The following is an 18,853-nucleotide window of genomic DNA, read 5'->3' as shown; positions in this document are numbered from 1 at the left end:
GGAAGTGATAGATTGTGCAGGTTGGTTAGTCTGAGACTGAGAATCTATTGCATCTCTTGCTAGTTTAAATGCAAATATAATCTCATATCGGGGCACAAGCATTGGATTGCAAGCTGTAAACTTTGCTTGAAGGCTCTTAACCTGACTGACAAGCATTGCTACCTTGCGCTGCTTTGTTGTCCATTTACCAGTAATCTGCATATGTAAAATACATATTTACAATGCCAACAAGCTCCATTTATTGGTGTAAACAGTAAAGAGACTTAAGCATAGTAACTAGCTGATCCAACATTCTTGGTTTCGACATAAATAAAACAACATTGCTTACGTCATATCATAATTCATAACATATTCCATTCTCTGTAATAAGTTCAAACCATAAAGTCCATAATCAATTATAAAAGAATAATATATATATATATATACAAATATATATATAATAATTAATAATATATATTTTCGGTTCGGTATGGGATTCCCGAAATATCGAGAAGCCAATCCCGAATCCCATACCAAAATTTCTGGATCGGTTCGGGATAGCATCCCAAAAATTTCGAGAATTTCGGTTTGGGAAATTTTTGGTTTAGGATCGGGATTTTTTCGGTTCGGTTCGGGAGTTTTGGGAATTTTTTCCATCCCTAGTTATAATGATCAAGTGGCGGCCTCTAGCAAAACTATATTCACAAGACGGAATTTCATCAATCAAATGTCACTAATGGATTCGAGGTATCAAATCTAGCCTAGAAAGATAGAGTTGGCCCATTGGCCACGCGCCGCCACATGTGGCAATTTCCGGCGAACGGAAACCCAATTTTTCGACGAACTCCAAAAATTACCAAAATTTATAGAAATGTAAATCTCAATGAGGTGACCAATTTTCATACCTGGGCCAAAGTTCAATTCGGCCAGTAAGTGGCCTGAATTCACCTCGATCCACCGGAAACCCTAGAAATGGGTGTTCTTGATTCGACTTCTCTAGTGCTCCGCCGCCTCCAAGGTTGTCTAGGGTTTGTTCCTAGCCTCTAGAGAAGTGGTTTAGTGGTGGTGGTTGGGACCTTCAGAATTGATGTATCTCGCCGGGACACCCATAGAACCAATGGGTTCCGTTCCTCCCAAAATCGGGGCTAATCGAAGTGGGTTTTGCATGGAAATCGAAGAAGGGAGGCTAGGGAGTTGTTTCCAGGTGAGGTTCCGACTAGATTCACCAGAAAAAAGGCTGAGGAGACATCGGGATTGCCTTGCAGGAACCGGGTTAGGTCGTGGTGTACGGGTCAAGGGAAATGGGTCTAGGTTTGCTGCTTCTCACCTCTCTCATTTCCCTCCCTGTTCTTTCCTAGCCATTGGTCCACCTCCTCCCGCCTTCTTCTCTCCCACATCCCTCCTTTTCCCCTCTCTCCCGCTGCCATCTGGCAACTTCCAGTCTTTTCTCTTTTCCTTTCTTTTTTTAACAACTAAAACGTCTATAATTTCTTCGTTTCAACTCCAATTCGCGAACGGTTTTCGCCTACGTGCTCGTAGGTCGAGCTCTATCCAATTATACTTATTGTGACCCTATAAGTCCACTTTTTTTTAATGATTACTGACCAAAATTTGAACTTCATAATAGTTTAATTAAAATCTAAATTTAATATAAATTCTCAAAAATAATATAAATTCTCCTTAATACAAATACGTAGTTTGCAATAGTGAAATCTAGGAACCGGATTTCACAGTCGTGCCATAAGAAAATCAGTTACGGGATATTGTGTTTTTCTTGGCAATTCACTCATTTCGTGGAAGTCCAAGAAGCAAGATAATGTGTCCAAGTCATCAGCTAAGGCGGGAAATACCGTGTTATGGAAAATACTTGCCTGGAAATAACTTGGATGCATTACTTATTACAAGATTTACGAGTTCCTCATAAAACTCCCGCTTCATTGTTTTGTGATAATCAGACAGTCTTGTACATCGCGTCAAATCCTATTTTCACAAACATACCAAGCATATTGAGATATATTGTCATATAGTTCAAGAAAAATTACAAGCTGGTATAATTCGCACTGCGTATGTGCCTACGCTTTTTCAGTTAGCTGATATATTCACAAAGGGTTTAGGGAATGATCAATTTGTGAAGCTATGAGACAAGTTGGGTGTTCGTAATCTTCACTCTCCAACTTGAGGGGGAATATTAAGAATATATTGTAATTAATGTATAATATCGTATTTGTCTAAACTAGAAAAGGCTATATCATGTATTGCGGATCACGGCTTTATAGGATTAGAATCAGGATTTGATTTTACTATTTGTATTTGTATATATATGGGCTACATAGCCTCTGTTCAATACACAGAAAGTATTCAGCCATATTATTCCTCCATATATTCTTCCATATATCAATCCCAATAACTACCTAGCTCTTTCTTAATTGTAGGGAATGTCAAAGCTTTGAAGAAAAGCGATGCACCAATAGAATCAAATGATTCACAGGTCACTGATGTTATCAGCGAATCTGGGGAACTGAAGATCTGTTGTCTTACGAATAGTTTTTTTCTTTTAGCATCTTGAGATAATCATGAGTTTAAGTGCTCGTGAGATCTTCATCCTAGGAATGTATTTGAGATGGATGCATCGGTGAACTGAATAATTTCATCTAAAATATATACGCATTTCCGAAACTAACTCTGAAAATGAATTTTACAAAACTTAAAGTGAAGGAACCTTAGATTTGGCAACTCTGCTTTTCTCGTCGACTGTCGACCTAAAGGGAAAGGAAGGGTTACGTTCTAGCTCACGAAAACAACGGAAACTCATCCTTGAGCAGCCGAAGTGCGTCTGCTTGGCATGCCATGTTTGCAGGGTCTATTGTAACCAAAAGAAATCTCGACTCTATATACTATTGTTCCTTAAAACTGCAGTAGTTTTTCGAACACTAGTGGTTGATCAATTTAATCTGGCAGCTTTATAAGTGTTCAGAACAAAACAAATATACCAAGAACGATACTGCAAATAACTCAAGCAAACTAGAGGAACAACTTATTTATTGAATAGAAACTTTGGCCATTATATAGCCTTACAAAATTAACGAAACCCTAAAGAACAGCCCACAGTCTACACTAATCGAAAAGTGGTAATGTACATGAGGAAATAGTCTACGTAGAACAAGTTTTCCTAAATAATAGGAACTTATTGAAAAATCAAAACAAACCTAAGTGATTGAGTCCTACACCGAAAAGGACAACCAGACTTATCAATCCCTCCCTTAAACTTACTGTTATCAAACAGTTAGTTTATACTAACAATCTCACAAACCCCCAGCATACTTCGAAGTCTCTGGAAAACATCAACCTTGAATGGCTTGGTCATTATGTCTGCCACCTGATTCTCGTTCCCACAATGAATCAAAGCAATCGAACCCTCCTTTGTGGGATTCCTTAAAAAGTGATACCTTACATCAATATGCTTACTGCGACCGCGCATCACCGGATTCTTTGACAGCTTAATGGTTGAACTGTTATCACATCTAATTAGAGTACACGTCTCATTACTGTACTCAAGCTCCTTCAGCACTCTCTTCATCCATATTGCTTGACACGCACACACTGCAGGTGCTGCAAATTATGCTTCTATAGTAGACACTGTAACAATAGGCTGCTTCTTTGAACTCAATGTCACAGCACCCGAACTCAGCAAGAACACATAACCACTTGTGCTCTTCCTATCCTCCACATCTCTTGCATAATCACTATCTGTGAAAGCAAACAGTCCACCATCTCCACCTTTCTTGTAATGAATACCATAGTTCACCGTCCCCTTTAAATATCGAAGAGCTCTCTTTGCCGCCTGCAGGTGAAGCTCGGTTGGTTTTGCCATAAATCTACTTATGAGACAGGTGACAAACATCATGTATGGTCTTGTGGCAGTGAGATACATCAAGCTTCCCACTAATTGCTTGAAGTATGTTTTATCCACAGTAATTCCATCCTCATCCTTACTGATCTTAAAACCTAGGACAATCGGACTACCCACTTCATTACTTTCCAACATCCCAAATCTCTTTAGAACCTCCAGGGCATATTTTTTTTTTATGTATGAAAATACCATATGTTCTTTGAAGTACTTCAATGCCAAGGAAAAACCTCATGCTTCCCAAATCAGTCATATCAAATTCTCTCAACATGGACTTCTTGAACTCACACATCATATCTTTATCATTACCAATAAAAATTAAATCATCAACGTAAATACTTACAATGATGATCTTTCCTGCTCCATTCTTCTTTGTGAACAAAGTTTGCTCACTGTCACACTTCTGAAAACCCTCATTGATAAAGTGCGCCTCGATCCGACTAAACCAAGCTCGTGGAGCTTGTTTTAATCCATACAATGGTTTGTGTAGCTTGTAGACCAAGTGCTCCCTTCCTTCCCTCTCGTAACCCCTTGGTTGCTCAATGTAAACCTCTTCACTCAGCTCTCCATGAAGAAACACTAACTTGACATCTAACTGGAAAGTCCTCCAATCCTTTTGTGCTGCCAAGGCAATGATCATCCTCACCTTGTCCATCCTTGCCACTGGTGCAAGGACCTATGTGTAGTATATGCCATGCTTCTGTGAGTAGCCTTTGGCTACTAGACGTGCTTTGTTCTTGTCAATTTCTCCATGTTCGTTGTACTTGGTATTGTAGACCCATTTAACGCCAATCCTTTTAGCTCCAGTAGGCAACTTACTTAAAGACCATGTTTTATTCTTCTCAATGGAGCTGATCTCACTGTCCATAGCTTGCCTCCATTTCTCTTCTTTCACTGCTTCTTCAAAATAAAGAGGATCTTCGATTGGCACGATTTGAACCATGTGTGCCTCGTTGTCACTTAGCCCTTCTCTAATGACATAGTCACTTAAGTATGGAGGAGGACGTCTTACTCTTCCTTCATAAACCCTCCCTTCATCCTCACCAAGTTCATTAGAACTTCTTTCTTCACAACCCTATGTTTCTTCACTGCTCTCACTCACATTTCTTTATTCTCTAGTCTCACTGCCATTTTCATCTTCATTTTCACTCACCCTTTCTTCACCCTCACTGTTTTCTTCATTTTCTCCCCATTCCAAATCTAACATGATCTGTCCCTCATAGCTCACATCCCAATCCCACTGTTTTTCTTCCTCAAAAATAACATCTATGCTCACAACAATTTTCTTAGCTATAGGATCAAACAATATATATCCCTTGGACTCTTCACTAAGTCCCAATAAAACACAAGGAAAACTTTTACCATCTAATTTACCTCGCTTGACATCTGGAATATGGACATGTGCTAAGCTTCCAAAGACACGGAAATGCTCAACTGAGGGTTTTACTCCACTTTACGCCTCTTGTGGAGTGATATCCTTCACTGCCAATGTGGGACATCTATTCAGAACATAGATAGTTCAGTTCACCGCCTCTGGCCATAACGTTTTTGGAAGCTTCTTATCATACAGCATGGAACGAACCATATTCATGACATTTCAATTTTTACTTTCAGCTACCCCATTTTGTTGCCGCGTGTAGGCAGTGGTTAACTGCCTCTTGATTCCATTTTCTTTGCAAAAAACAGTGAATTCAGTTGAGGTGAATTCACCCCCTCTGTCTGTCCGTAGACACTTGATACTCAGCCCTTTCTCCTTTTCCACCATTCTTTTGAAAAACTGGAAGCATTGCAGTGCCTCACTCTTTGCTGTCAACAAGTACACCCATGATTTACAACTAAAATCATCAATAAAGCATAAAGTATACCTTTTTCCACTATTTGATATAGGAAAAATAGGCCAACAGATGTCTGCATGAATAAGTTCCAAAGGCTGACTTGCTCTCCACGTACTTCTTGTTGGCATGCCATTACAATGCTGTTTGCCTTGAATGCAATATGTGCACGTGGTATTTGAGATTTGAAGTTGAGGGAGTCCACGAACCATCTTCTTATGTTGCAAAGTTCTCAATCCCTTATGGCTTAGGTGACCATATCTTTGACGCTAAAGATAAAAGAGACCCTGCGAGCTTGTGTGAAGACATATTTCTGGTTGAACACTTGTAGAGACGGGAGTCTGAGCTAGCAGTATAAACATCATGTTCTTACTCGTCACAATCTAAATAATCAGACCCTTAGTTGGATGATATATTTTGCAAACTCCTTCTTGAATCAATATAACCAAGCCCCTTTCTTGAAGTTGTCCTATGCTCAAGAGATTTTTTTTAGCTCTGGAACATAGTACACCTCATGAACAACATGGTTGATTCCATTTAAAACCAGCTTAACACTTCCATTGCCAACCACATTCATCCTACTATTGTTTCCCAATTTAACTGAATGAACAAAGCTTTCATCTAGATTTGTGAACATATCCCGATTGCCGCACATATGGTTGGAACATCTTGAGTCAAGAAACCAAGCATCAGTCCGTTCATGTGACTCAATATATGACATCAACAGCATATCATCTTCTTCATTCACTTCTGCATAATTAGCCTCCTTATCCCATGTTGGACATTCATACTGGAAGTGTCCAAGATTGTGACACTTTTAGCATTCCACCGTATCCTTGTTGAACGCTTGGCCTCCTCTTCCACGTCCTCGTCCTCTATAATTGCTTCTTCCACGCCCTCGTCCTCTATAATTGCTGATACCCCCCTCAGTTTTGGCATCAGTTGTTACCTTCAGAGCTTGCTCCACACAGCTGCTTCTGTTAAATTTTTGCTCATGTATAGTGAGCGAGCTTTGAAGCTCATCAATGGTAATTGCATCCAAGTCCCTAGATTCCTCAATCGAACAAACTATATAATTAAATTTGTCCGTGAGAGATCGCAAGATTATTTCACAGATCGTGACATCAGTCATGGTCTCCCCATATACTCTCATCTTGTTTGCTACTGTCATCACTCTAGCAAAGTAGTTAGTGATTGTTTCACCAACCTTCATCTCAAGAGTCTCAAAATCCCTTCGTAGAGCTTGAAGAGTTGAGCGCTTCACTGGAGCATTCCCTTCATATTTCGTCTTCATGGAATACCAGATCTTCTTGGAGGTGTCCTTTTCCAACATTGTCTCTAGGATACTCATTTTGATTGCTTGGAAAAGGTAGTTTTTGGCTTGATCCTTGAGTTTCGCTGCATCAAGCTCTTTTTATCGTGCTTCTGATAGGGGTTGCGCCCCCTTTGCTGGTTCTTCATAACCAGTTTCAATCAAACTCCAATACTCCTTGCTTCGAAGGAAATTTTCCATGAGCATGCTCCAATGATCATAATGACCATCAAAATGTGGAATGGAAAGCTGCACAAAGTTTCCTTCAGAAGTCATTTTCCTCTCTTTCTCTCTTGTGTTTGGAAGTCACTCAAAAGCTACGGCTTTTTGGTTCTCAGGCCCCAGTGAGGGGCTCTGATACCAGTTTGTTGAGAACAAAACAAATATACCAAGAACGATACTGCAAATAACTCAAGCAAACTGGAGGAACAACTTATTTATTGAATAGAAACTTTGGCCATTATATAGCATTACAGAATTAACGAAACCCTAAAGAACAGCCCACAATCCACACTAATCGGAAAGTGGTAACGTGCATGAGGAAATAGTCTACGTAGAACAAGTCTTCCTAAATAATAGGAACTTATTGAAAAATCAAAACAAACCTAAGTGATTGAGTCCTACACCGAAAAGGACAACCAGACTTATCAATAAGAGTAGCTCCAACGGGGCTTGTTGCCCGATAGACTGCCTATCAAACAGGGCCAAAACGCTCGAGCAATGAGGTGCAGCATTTGGTGGCAATTGAGCCTGAGCGGGCCCAAGGGAGAGGCCATGCACAAGTAGCCGACCCGAGAGCCCGAGGTGGAGATGATGCAAGGCTGATGTCAGGGCAACATCAGCCATGATTAAAACATGGGTCACCGGACCCCTCGAGGGAGAACACCGGAATATTTGGCAGGGATTCATCTCGATTCCGATCTCGACTTATAACTCCTTTAAAAATTGTAATTTAAGGACAAAAATGATGCTAAAATGAAAAGGAACAAGATTCTATCACTATGAGTAACAACCGTGGTCAAGATTGGCTGGGTTTGGTCATGGAGCTCGTCGAATTCTGGAAAAATGAAACAAAAAGCATGCACATCGAAAAGAACAAAATTTAACCATTAAGTCTTCACCCGGAATCACAACACCAACAAGAAAATCCCAAATATTCAAAGGAACAAGGAAATCTCACCTGAAATTACAAGCTAGAGCTTGAAGCTCTCGGGTCTAGGATCACTGCACTTCCCAGTGCACCGATGGTGCATGCAAGGACCCAGTTATGTTCCTAAAACATTGAAAAATAAACAAAATGGTAAAAAAAACCCATGATCGAAAGCTTGAATTTTGAGCATATCTAGTGGTTTTTGGCGACGAAAATCCAAATTGGAGGAGACCCAGATCCAATCTAACGCAGATAAATTACAGAAAGAATTAAATCCTTATTCATTTTCTGGAAAAAATGATAAAGTGAATAAGGGATGAAGAAAAATGAAAAAACACAAAAGTTGAGAGGAAAGAAAGCAAAGTGTGGAGGCTGCAGAAAAGAGAAGAAGAAGAAGAAAAATGGAAATTGTAGAGAGAGAGGAAGGGAGGGAGGGAGGGAGAGAAAGAGAGAGAGAGAGGTTGGAGGGAATGATGAGCTCCCATGCGTCCAAATATACATGTTCAAATATGAGCAGGATCACTGCACTTCCCAGTGCACCCAGACCCAGTTATGTTGCCAGGAGTCCAAATATACAAGTTCCAAGTTCACAACGTGAAGAAATGGTAGGGAATTATTGTGATGCTCTCGGTGTTTTATTCGAAATTACAAATAAAATTATTTTGTATTATTTTATAAAATAAAAAATACTAAAATTTTATTGTCTATTGCTAGGGCTATTCAGTTTAGAGGTAGAGATGCAAAAGGTCGTTACTGTTTATTAAAGGAAAATACTGTTTACTTGGTGGATTAAATAGTGAATAGCCCTAGGAGGCCTTTGCACCTGTGGAGTTGCTCTAAATGAATAAATAAGTCTAGCATTATGGGATTTTGTAATCCCTGCCCTGGAGAACCTAAACGCTTTTGGTGGCGGGCGATACGAGGTATTACTACTACACATGTGTTTGCTTTGTTTTGTTTTTAGGTCGGAATCCTCAACTACTGTTGTTGTAGGCTAAATACAAAACTATTGAACTAGGTTACGGTTCACGATCTTGACGAGCTGCAAATACCGTAGGAAGAAAAAAAAATGACAAACAAGAGAACACGAAAACAACACTCAAGGAACCGTCAAACAACTCATTTCGTATAATTAAATAAAATTAGATCTTGGTCTAGTGGCGTTTCTCTGCAAGAAAGCTTCTTTTGCAAAAAAAATTTCCGTCGTTTATCAATGAAAAATGGGACATTAAGGCCGTGTTTGGTACATCGGATAGGACACCGGATAGGATTAATAATACGGAGTACAATGTTTGGTGTCCGTTCGTATTAGATAACCACCGGATTAAACAATCCGGACCCACCCCTTATATCCGGCTGATACCCGCTTAGTTATACCGCCCAAAACGACGGTATTATTTAGTCAGGTAGAAAGCACGCCTCTCTCGCTCTCTTTGTCCTCATCACTTTCGTCCCGAATCGTTTGCTCTCTCCATCTCGCATCGCTTGCAACTTCTCCTCCTCCTCCTTCTTTGTTCTGCCCTCCTGCAACTTCTCCTCCTCCTTCTCTGTTCCGCTCTCCTGCAATATTTCTTTCAATTTTTCCTGCAATTTTTCCCAGGTTCTTCTCCTCCTCCTCCTTCTCTGTTTCGCCCTCCTGCAACTTCTCCTCCTCCTCTTCTATGTTCCGCCCTCCTGCAATTTTTCCCAGGTTCTTCTCCTCCTTCTACTTTTCTGTTCCGCCATCCTGCAATTTTTCTTCTTCTTCTCTCACTGTTCTGCCCTCCTCCTCCTATTTTTCTTCCAATTTTTTTTTTCAATTGATTGCAAATTTGTGTTTTAATTAAAATTTTAGGGTTTTCGGTTTTCAAATCTAAAAAAAATTAAAATTTGATCTGTATGTTATTTTTTTGCTTGTGCGCCCTGAGTTGGGTATGTTGCAAATTCAAACCCAGTTGAAGAAATGGGTTAGGAGATTTTTCCAACTTCTTGGCTTTTTGGTGAATTCATAATATCATGCATACTGGGTTCGTGTGCTGGTTTGGCTGCAGGAAGGTCTGGAGAGCAGATCCAAGGATGAAATTCACTAGTAAAAATTTGTTTTTTTTTCCTATTTTCTTGAATCATCAATTGTTTTATCCGATAGAGTGTTAAATCAAATTTGAAAGGTGGGTTTTGCTGGGTTTCTTGTTGCTGCCTTTGTGGTGGGGTTTGGTTTAGGGGAGCACACAAAGAAGAAGGGAGGGAGAGAGAGGGACGGAGTTTGTTTTGGGGGGGGGGGATGTGATTTCAGTTTTTTTTTTTTAATTTAATTTAATTTATATTTTTATTTTAAGTTTGATTCATCCGGTATAATACCAAACACAGTATAAATAATACGGTCATTAGTCCGATACTACACCAAACGCCCGACTAATTTAGTCAGTACTATCCGATGACTAATTATCCTATCCGACAAAAATAGTCAGTACAGTCCGAACTGCCAAACGAGGCCTGAACCCCCAAACATAACAAGCACAATATGAGCAAATTAAGCATCAGTGGATCCTGTTTCATTTATTTAAATTCTATTATATTTGCGACTTTTAGGATCTATCTGGAAATACAAGCGAGAAGGGAGATGAAAGTTGCAAGGGAGAAGAAAATTTATGCCTTTATATTATAAATGACTAGCATTTACCTACACGTTTTGCATGTATGAACACATTGTTTTAGAAAATGAGGAGAGGGAGTGAGAGAGAGAGAGAACGTGGGGGAGTGGGAGGTTTTTTTTTTTTTTTTTTTTAAATGGAGGTATTTTAACATCACTTGTAGGTGAGGCTTCAATAAAAAACAGTAAATTTTGGACCTGTAAAATTACATTATTGCTCATCATTTTTTTTTTTTTGTGATAGAAGACTAAGTAATATTTTCACCCTCTTTTGATTAACAAAAAGGGTTTCATTAATTAATAGAGATACATAGTAGGGGTGGGCGCATGTTGGTTTGGGTTGATTTTGGGCCAAAACCAAAACCAAAACCAAACCGACTATGTCAATTTGGCCAAAATTGTAAACCGAAACCGACCAAGTTGGGTCTATAAAACCGATCAAGTCGGTTAACCGAATGTGGCAGGTTGGTTTGGATTGGTTCTCAATTTGTGTGAAGACAAAAATACATAATAAATTTCTCTTCCAAAAGTTACAAAGCCTAACACCAATATGAGTGATTACTCAAAAGAAAGCACAAATGAAGCAGCCCAAGGAGACCAAGGCAGCAATTGTTGCGTTCTCCAAATGATGCCCCTATTATTCTCCAAGGGGACTCTTAAACTAATCAGGTTTTGTTTCATGTGATGGAAACACGGTAACTCATAAATAACTAACCATTTATATTACTACACATTAGTTATGATTTAAAATTATAAAATTAAATATATGCAGGTCGATTCAGTTAACCGCACCCTCAGAATTTTAGGAACCAATTATGATTGGTGCGGTTCGGTTTAATCACCCAAAATTAGAAAACAAACAAAAAACAAAACAATAAACTAAAAATAAAATAAAATAACACCCAAACCAAATCATCGGTGCGGTTCAAGCAGTTCTATTGGTTTTTTCATAGAATGCCCAGCCTTAGTACGTACGAGTGGTACAAAAATGAATGGTTAAAATTGAAGATAAAACACCTAACAACTGTGAAAATTAAATCTAGTGGGTAAAACACTTGTACATGATTTTACACTAGATTCATAAGGATATCCAAACTTCAGTGTTCTATCCCCTCATATTTCCCCTTTTGTTTAGAAACCTCTGGTATACTAATCAAATTTAGGATCTTCTGATTTTATATTTAGAAAACACCCTTCAATTTTTTTTTTTTTTTTTTTGGAGCAATTGAATGAAAACAAAGCAAAGGAGAACCAAGAGCCAAAATTAAGAAGGTAAGCATATAAGGTGAAACTGGGGAGGGGGAAAGGGGATACCGCGAAATTTCGTTGATCTTAGTAACAGCCAGCGAAATTATAAAAATAAAAAAATAATAAAAAAAGTACCACTGAACTCATAAATAATCAGGGTGCAAAACCCTTACAAAAACTAGGATTTGCACCCTCAGTCATAGAGCATGAACTCTAACAAAATCCTAAACACATTGGCAACATTGATAGCACATGAGAACACAGTACGAGAGACTGAGAGGGAGAGAACACTTATCCCGTTGATGGTTCAAATGATGTTGAGGCAGGTACCACATGACCGCCTATAAGAAATCATGTCTGATGTTGAGGTCACCATTTGATGGATCAAACGACGCTTGAATTATTGCAGACCGACTTTCTCCCATACTCGATTCATTATTTCTAACTGCTACAGGCTTGGCCAGAAGCTTTACTCCTTGCTTCCAATATCTCTTTTCTGAATCCACATTTAACACAACATATGAGCAAAAAGTAACAATGGCTGAAGTCATAAGTAACCGAAGGTTGTTCAACAATGTGCAAAAAAGCAATTATAAGTAGCAAATTTCCCATTGAACCGCTTCGACAAGGAACCCAACCATACCTGGCCCTGTAGAGAACACAAGGGAGTTCTCCGAATCCATCACCCAATCAATCCAGAGTGCAAATCCATGGCATATCCCAGGCTCCGTAAATTCAACCTGACAAGAATGCATTCCAACCACCGATTAAGCAAGACCATAGTGCGTTTTATATGTATTAATTCTCTGACCCAATTTATCGTTACACTAAGTGATTATTATAGTGATAGATAATAAAAATACAGTCATGTAATATGCATTTATTCATTCACAATCAGAACGTCACTTCACAGAAAAGGAGGGAGGAGGCTACTGTAGTTTTTGTATCTGATGTGAATGGATTGTAAATTAATTTGTTACCAAAACTTAGGGGAAATGGTTATTTACATTATACTTTCAATAAAATATCTTTTTCTGATGTTAGAAGATAAATGTGATATTTGCCTATTAGATGGTAAAGAACACATTAACAAAGTATAGTGCAAGACTATTGTTTCTTGATCTACCAACGTCCTAGAATCAACGTTGGTGAGGCCGCTAATGTGATACATGGTTTGTGATAAATGGAGAGCGTATGTTCATTTATCTAATTAACAAATAGACCACCACTACTGTACTTTGCAATAAACCAACTGTAACAAAATTTCAACATGGATGACCAGAGAAAAGATTTCAAAGTGCTATTATGGTACCTGGGTTTCTCCATAAGATGGCGTTATTGGTTTTGAACAATCAAACTCCATGAGCGTAAATTCTTCACTGAGTTTCTGAAATATTTTTTAAACAGTTACCACAACATAAGTCAAAAAAGGAACTTAAATCTTACTTTCACAAAATAAAACTCCTCCACAGAAAATATACTATTCTGATTGATTACCCTAACATTTCCACACTGCCAGATGAAATAAGGCAGACAAGGAGACTCTTGCCCTGCAGGTAATTCACCACATGCTCCTAAGGTGGAATTTACAACTGAATGGTCAAAACCTTCAATCTTACTCAAGCAGCGACGACTATTCCAAAGATCCTGTCCAGAAGGCGGCATACCATAACTTATAATCATAGTGAACAGCCACATATATGGTCAAAACAAATAAGATATAGGCCTTTTCAATTGGGAAAAGGGTGAGTAGTGGTTAAGAATAAAACTTACAGGGATAGACAAGGCACAAGTCTTTAATATCGCTTTACATGGCAGTACCAATGCATCTTCAGATAGGACAGAGTCAAGCATTGTCCGAACATTCCTTCAAACCCAATCATAACAAGAATTATATATATTGGTTTACCAACTTCTATATATCTAAAATCAATCAACGTAGCATAACCATGGCCACCGCATATAACCTATGATAAAAAAGACAACGGTTCTGTAGACAATTATCTAATGAATATAGTATGTATGCATATACATAGTTATTGCTATCATAGACAGAAGAGTCTAAAACCAACTCCTACTTGAGTCTACATATAGTATTTCCGTAAAAAGCATAAAAATCTCATAAAGCACATAATTTGAATTACTGCAGGAACAGAAAAGAATAGTATACCAAAACCGTAGGTTTTGCCATGGAAGCATGCCATCCGTTCCATAGTAGAAAGGTTCTCCAATCAACAGATCAACCTACAAATAGGACAAAAGCCCCAAACTGCCAATTCAGTTTCTAAATTGTCAACAGAAATAAAAAATGTCATAGTACCACTAGAAGGATGAGGATGAAAAAGAATTATTATTATTGTTTGTTTTTCATTCGATCAACATATCATCACTGTACCCTGTCATACTAGTATACAAACTCACTGGGAAGAAAGTACCTTTTTCTGGTGTGTGTCATGCATGGTCAACTTTGTTTTCCTCTTATTAATAAATTCTACACGATCCATTGAAAAACCATTTGAACTAGCAACAGCTTGCAAATATCCAATACCCTTGCCTTGCAACCCCGGAAAAAATGACATCACATGTGCTGTTTTAGAAATATGTGCAACGATGAGTGTTAAGAAGATGCTGTCATCTGCAACAATGCATAACGGATCAACTCTTCCCTGTAACTGTGAAGAATACCATCCATGTCAAGAATGTGAAGGGTTTTTCTTATTTATTATTATTACTTATCTTCTTTCTTCTGGGGTGGGAGGTACACGGTGGCAGACAGACAGAGAGATATAAAGAGATAGTGTTTGAATCTTACAGGTTTAGTTATGGCACTAAACATGGAATGCCTCCATTCACTGTCTCCGTAAATTGCAGTTCTTTCTGGGGGTAGTGTGAGTTTGAATTCCCCATTCTTGAGGCCATACTGTAGAGTCTCATTTCTTGGCACTTGGTTCTTGAGATTATAAGAGATGCTAGTTTCTGTATGAGCAGCATGTAAACAAACCTCTTCATCCTTTGTTATGGACATACCTTCACCAGGAACAAACCAAACACACTGTTTCCAGTGGTCACACCAATCCCCATGACCTGGCAAAAAACAACAAAACCACTTTCTTCATCGCGTGACTATGAAAGAAAACAAATAGCTATCATTTCGTTTGCAGTCAAATTCTGAATAGAAGAGTAAGTTTGTCCTATATGACCTAATGTGGGTTGGTGGATAATTCGTCACTGAGAAAGGCAAAACAATCATACTATGCTATCATAATATCATATGATAAGACTTGTAGGGTGAACATACCAAGAAAACTGCATAACTTACTTTAAAGAACACTAAAGGCACTAATTATAGCACTAATATGGCATTGGTTCTTGCTCACAAAGGAATTGTCTATAACTTACTTGTGTTGGCTGGCAAACTTATCCACCTAGGGGCAGTGGAATAAAAGATTGTCCCTTCATGATCAAGCTGAAGTATCCACCTGAAATAACACACACAAACAGATACCAAAATTTTCATGACCGCCTCTTCAAGAGGAACAAAAATGCATTAACAAACCACTCAGTCCAATTACCATGAAATTACAGCATGAACTCGACCATCTTTAGTTGCCTTCACAAATAGCTCAGTCTCCCCACAACTGTCGGGCCGTTTCCAAAAATCAAATTCAAAAATTTTGAAGGGTTCGGACAGCTGGATGAATCCAAAATTTAATACGAATTAAACCATAAGTGTTTTCCCTATAAGTCTGTCCAAGAGTAATACAATGTCATTACCAGTTTCACTTCATTCTCTATCGCATTGCAGTGAAAGGCATACTGTTGCGGCTTAACACCTAGAATATCACCCAACCCAGTTGGAACTAGACGAATCCCATCAGATGCTTTCGCCTCATTGCCATGTAAATCATGAAGCTTCCACAAAAATGTGCTCTCAACAAGCTGAGGGAGGTTTCCAAAAATGGGTTATTCAAAACATTTGGTACATAAGAAACATATGGTAATCCCATCCCATCCATCATTGTAAAATCTTTGTATCTTCACATACCTGGCCGTAGGTGGTCGCCTTATACGGCACGGTTTTGGGATTTTTCACCAACAATATGTCATGAGCATGCTGTAAACTTGGAATGAGCCCTTCTCCCAACAACTCAGAATCCAGAATCTCACTAACCTACCCATTAAAAACACAGTCACAATGGTGCATACACTCTGTTCTGGAAATCAAACCACACCATTTTTCGCACAATCACAAAGTTTTGTTCCTTTTGCAAACTTACCAGGACGTCAGCACGAGAAGCGATGTCAACTCCGACTTCGAGCTCATCGGAGCGTTTGTTGATGACCTTTATTTGGTTTTCCATGTCGTTTAGGCGCACCACTTTCCTCATTAGCTTCACCATTGGAAGGTAAGACTCGCAGGCAGTCACCATACGACATGTCGTTGGGCCCATTGCCCGCGCTGCCATCATCGAGAGCAACCCAGTTCCAGCACTTCGCAAAAATTCAAAATTTGAACAACCAAATCAATCAAAATGCACAAAATTCAAAATTTGATTAATTAAATCAATCAAAATGTAAACTTAATTGATTAAATCAAATTTAATTGGTAATTGTGATGTTAACCCGATATCGAGAACATGGCAGGGAGCGGTGATGGTCTTGTCAATGGCTGTACGGAATGCTCTGTTTCGAGGGGAGTCGTTGAGCATGTCCAGATACGACGTTGTGGCCAGAAGGCCATTTTGGGGATTGTTGAAAGTTTGTTCCTCTGGTTCGTCTTCCTCAATGACGATCCACTCGGAGTTTCCGGTGAGCGGGTTGACTCGAAGCTGGAAGGCGCGCTGAGTCGGCTGGGAGCTCATGGGTCGGGCAAGCCGGGGTGTAGAGTGAAGGGGCAGTTTGGGAAATAAGGTTTTGGCGATTCGAGAGAGCATTAGGAAGAGGAGGAGGAGGAGGAGGAGGAGTTGAGAAACATGGCGGTGGTGAGTTCGGCGAGCGAGTCAGTGACGGTGAGAGACTGAGAGTAGGGCTTTCTTGACAAACGTTAGAAACGTTTCAATCGCCATGTTTTAATTATTATTTTCTTCCTCACGAATCACTTGTCACTAAGACCCACTCCATCTTTGGGCTAGAACTTATATTTCTCCTCCCCCCAACCCAACCCAACCCAACCCAACCCAACCCAAGTCCTAAAACAAACCTTAAACCGAAAACTCAACCTAGGGCCAAATACCGGTCCGTTTTTAGGCCAGAAATTAGAGTGGACCCTAGCCTGCGCGAGTGCACCACGGGTTGTGAAGCCCAGATGCCAATCGAACTCGCCCAACGTGCTAGACGCCAGCCCAGCTGGACCCCACCCACGTGGGCGTGTCCCCTGGTTGTCCAATCATGTCGATAGCCATTGGGCTACTGTTCTTGATCCAACGCTGATTTAAAAGGGTCGTTGGTTAATCCAACGGTCCACGTTCAAATTTTTTTTTTGTTTTATATTTATATAATTATTGAATCCAACGGCTTAGATCGAATATAATCAAATCTAACAGTAAAAAAAAGATCTAGCATTCCAAATTTAAATCCAATGGCTAAAATAATTTTAAAAAAAATTATTTAACTCAAAATTCACCCAAAAACTCTATAAATTCCTATGTATTTGTTCAAACATCCACATAAAACTCACTTTTCTCCTACAATTCTTCCAATTTTTCTTTCTACCATTTCTTCTCATTTCCAAATTTTTCAAGATGGCAAAAGAGCATGTTAGAGGTCGTAATTGGACCTTTGAGGAAGATATTGCTTTATGTTTGGCATGGGATTCCATTAGCGAAGATGGTGTCGTCGGCACGAATCAAAATAAAAAGGTTTTGTGGGGTAAAATCGTTGATAAATTCCATGAAAACTCCAATGTCGGTGGAAGGGAAGGTGGTGGTGTTTATGATCGGTGGAAGGTTATCAACAAAGCATGCACTTTGTGGAAGTGAAGCTTGGAGAGAGCCACGGTTGACATGCCTAGTGGAAGGAGCTTCTCAGAAATTATGAGTTTCTTTGTTGATATTTTATTTGTCATGTACATAATAGTATTTTTCAACTAATTGTTTTTACGTAGTTGATGCATAGGGTGACAAAGCAATGGCAATTTACAAGGCAAGAACTACACCAAAAAATCGAGCTTTTAAGTTGCATCATGCTTGGAACGTCCTCAAGGATTGTCTGAGGTGGGGAACCGATGCGGACCAACAATGGGGAAGATTATTTCATAATGAAGCTCCGGCCCCAAATGATTTCAATGAAGGTGTCAATGAATGTGTCAATGAAGGTGTCGAACAAATGACCCCAACTTCTTCTTTTGCAAGGCCCCCGAGAAGAGATAGGCAAAAGGAAGCAAAGAGAAAAGGGAAGTCCCAAGATCCCATTAGTGAACAAATTGCTACCGGATTTGCAAGATTAACCGAAAGTCATAGCTCTCGGGAGGAGGAAGCAGCCCAAATGCATGTGGCTATGACGCAGCTAGGGGATAGGGAGCAAGAGAGGTTCAAAATAAATTTGATGATGGAGGACCTCAACAAATACACTCCAGAGAGGAAGAAATACTTACGTGGTAAGCAAAGGAAAATTTTGAAAATGGATGCCCAAAGAAGTATATTTCAAGATGATAATTCATCTCAAGGCTATATCCCAAGGCCACCACTAAGTCCATCACCAAATCAAGATGGTGGATATCATTATTAAGTTTATGAATTTTCGATTGTATTAAGTTTATGTAGTTTATTAATTATCGTTTTCTTTTTTAAGTTTATGT

The 18,853-nt window shown here is 39.2% G+C and overlaps 1 protein-coding gene across 1 annotated transcript; it reads right to left on the bottom strand.

Moving 5' to 3' along the window:
- Nucleotides 1-12,175: 12,175 nt before the first annotated feature.
- On the bottom strand, nucleotides 12,176-17,164 carry LOC103433012 (protein arginine N-methyltransferase 1.6). Its single transcript, XM_008371237.4, has 14 exons — nucleotides 16,681-17,164; nucleotides 16,335-16,548; nucleotides 16,103-16,228; nucleotides 15,832-15,996; nucleotides 15,630-15,748; nucleotides 15,457-15,536; nucleotides 14,870-15,141; nucleotides 14,493-14,729; nucleotides 14,228-14,301; nucleotides 13,831-13,924; nucleotides 13,555-13,704; nucleotides 13,370-13,444; nucleotides 12,701-12,797; nucleotides 12,176-12,553 (listed from the first exon to the last, which is right to left on the bottom strand). Exons 1-14 carry the CDS (start codon nucleotides 16,989-16,991, stop codon nucleotides 12,399-12,401), a joined length of 2,169 nt encoding a protein of 722 aa, XP_008369459.2. The 5' UTR covers nucleotides 16,992-17,164; the 3' UTR covers nucleotides 12,176-12,398.
- Nucleotides 17,165-18,853: the final 1,689 nt, after the last annotated feature.

This window comes from Malus domestica, chromosome 04 (genome assembly GCF_042453785.1).
Source record: "Malus domestica chromosome 04, GDT2T_hap1".
In the NCBI taxonomy this organism is placed as follows: domain Eukaryota; kingdom Viridiplantae; phylum Streptophyta; class Magnoliopsida; order Rosales; family Rosaceae; genus Malus; species Malus domestica.
The sequence above is the reverse complement of the archived record's forward strand: the minus strand, read 5'-3'. Positions and strand labels throughout refer to the sequence as shown.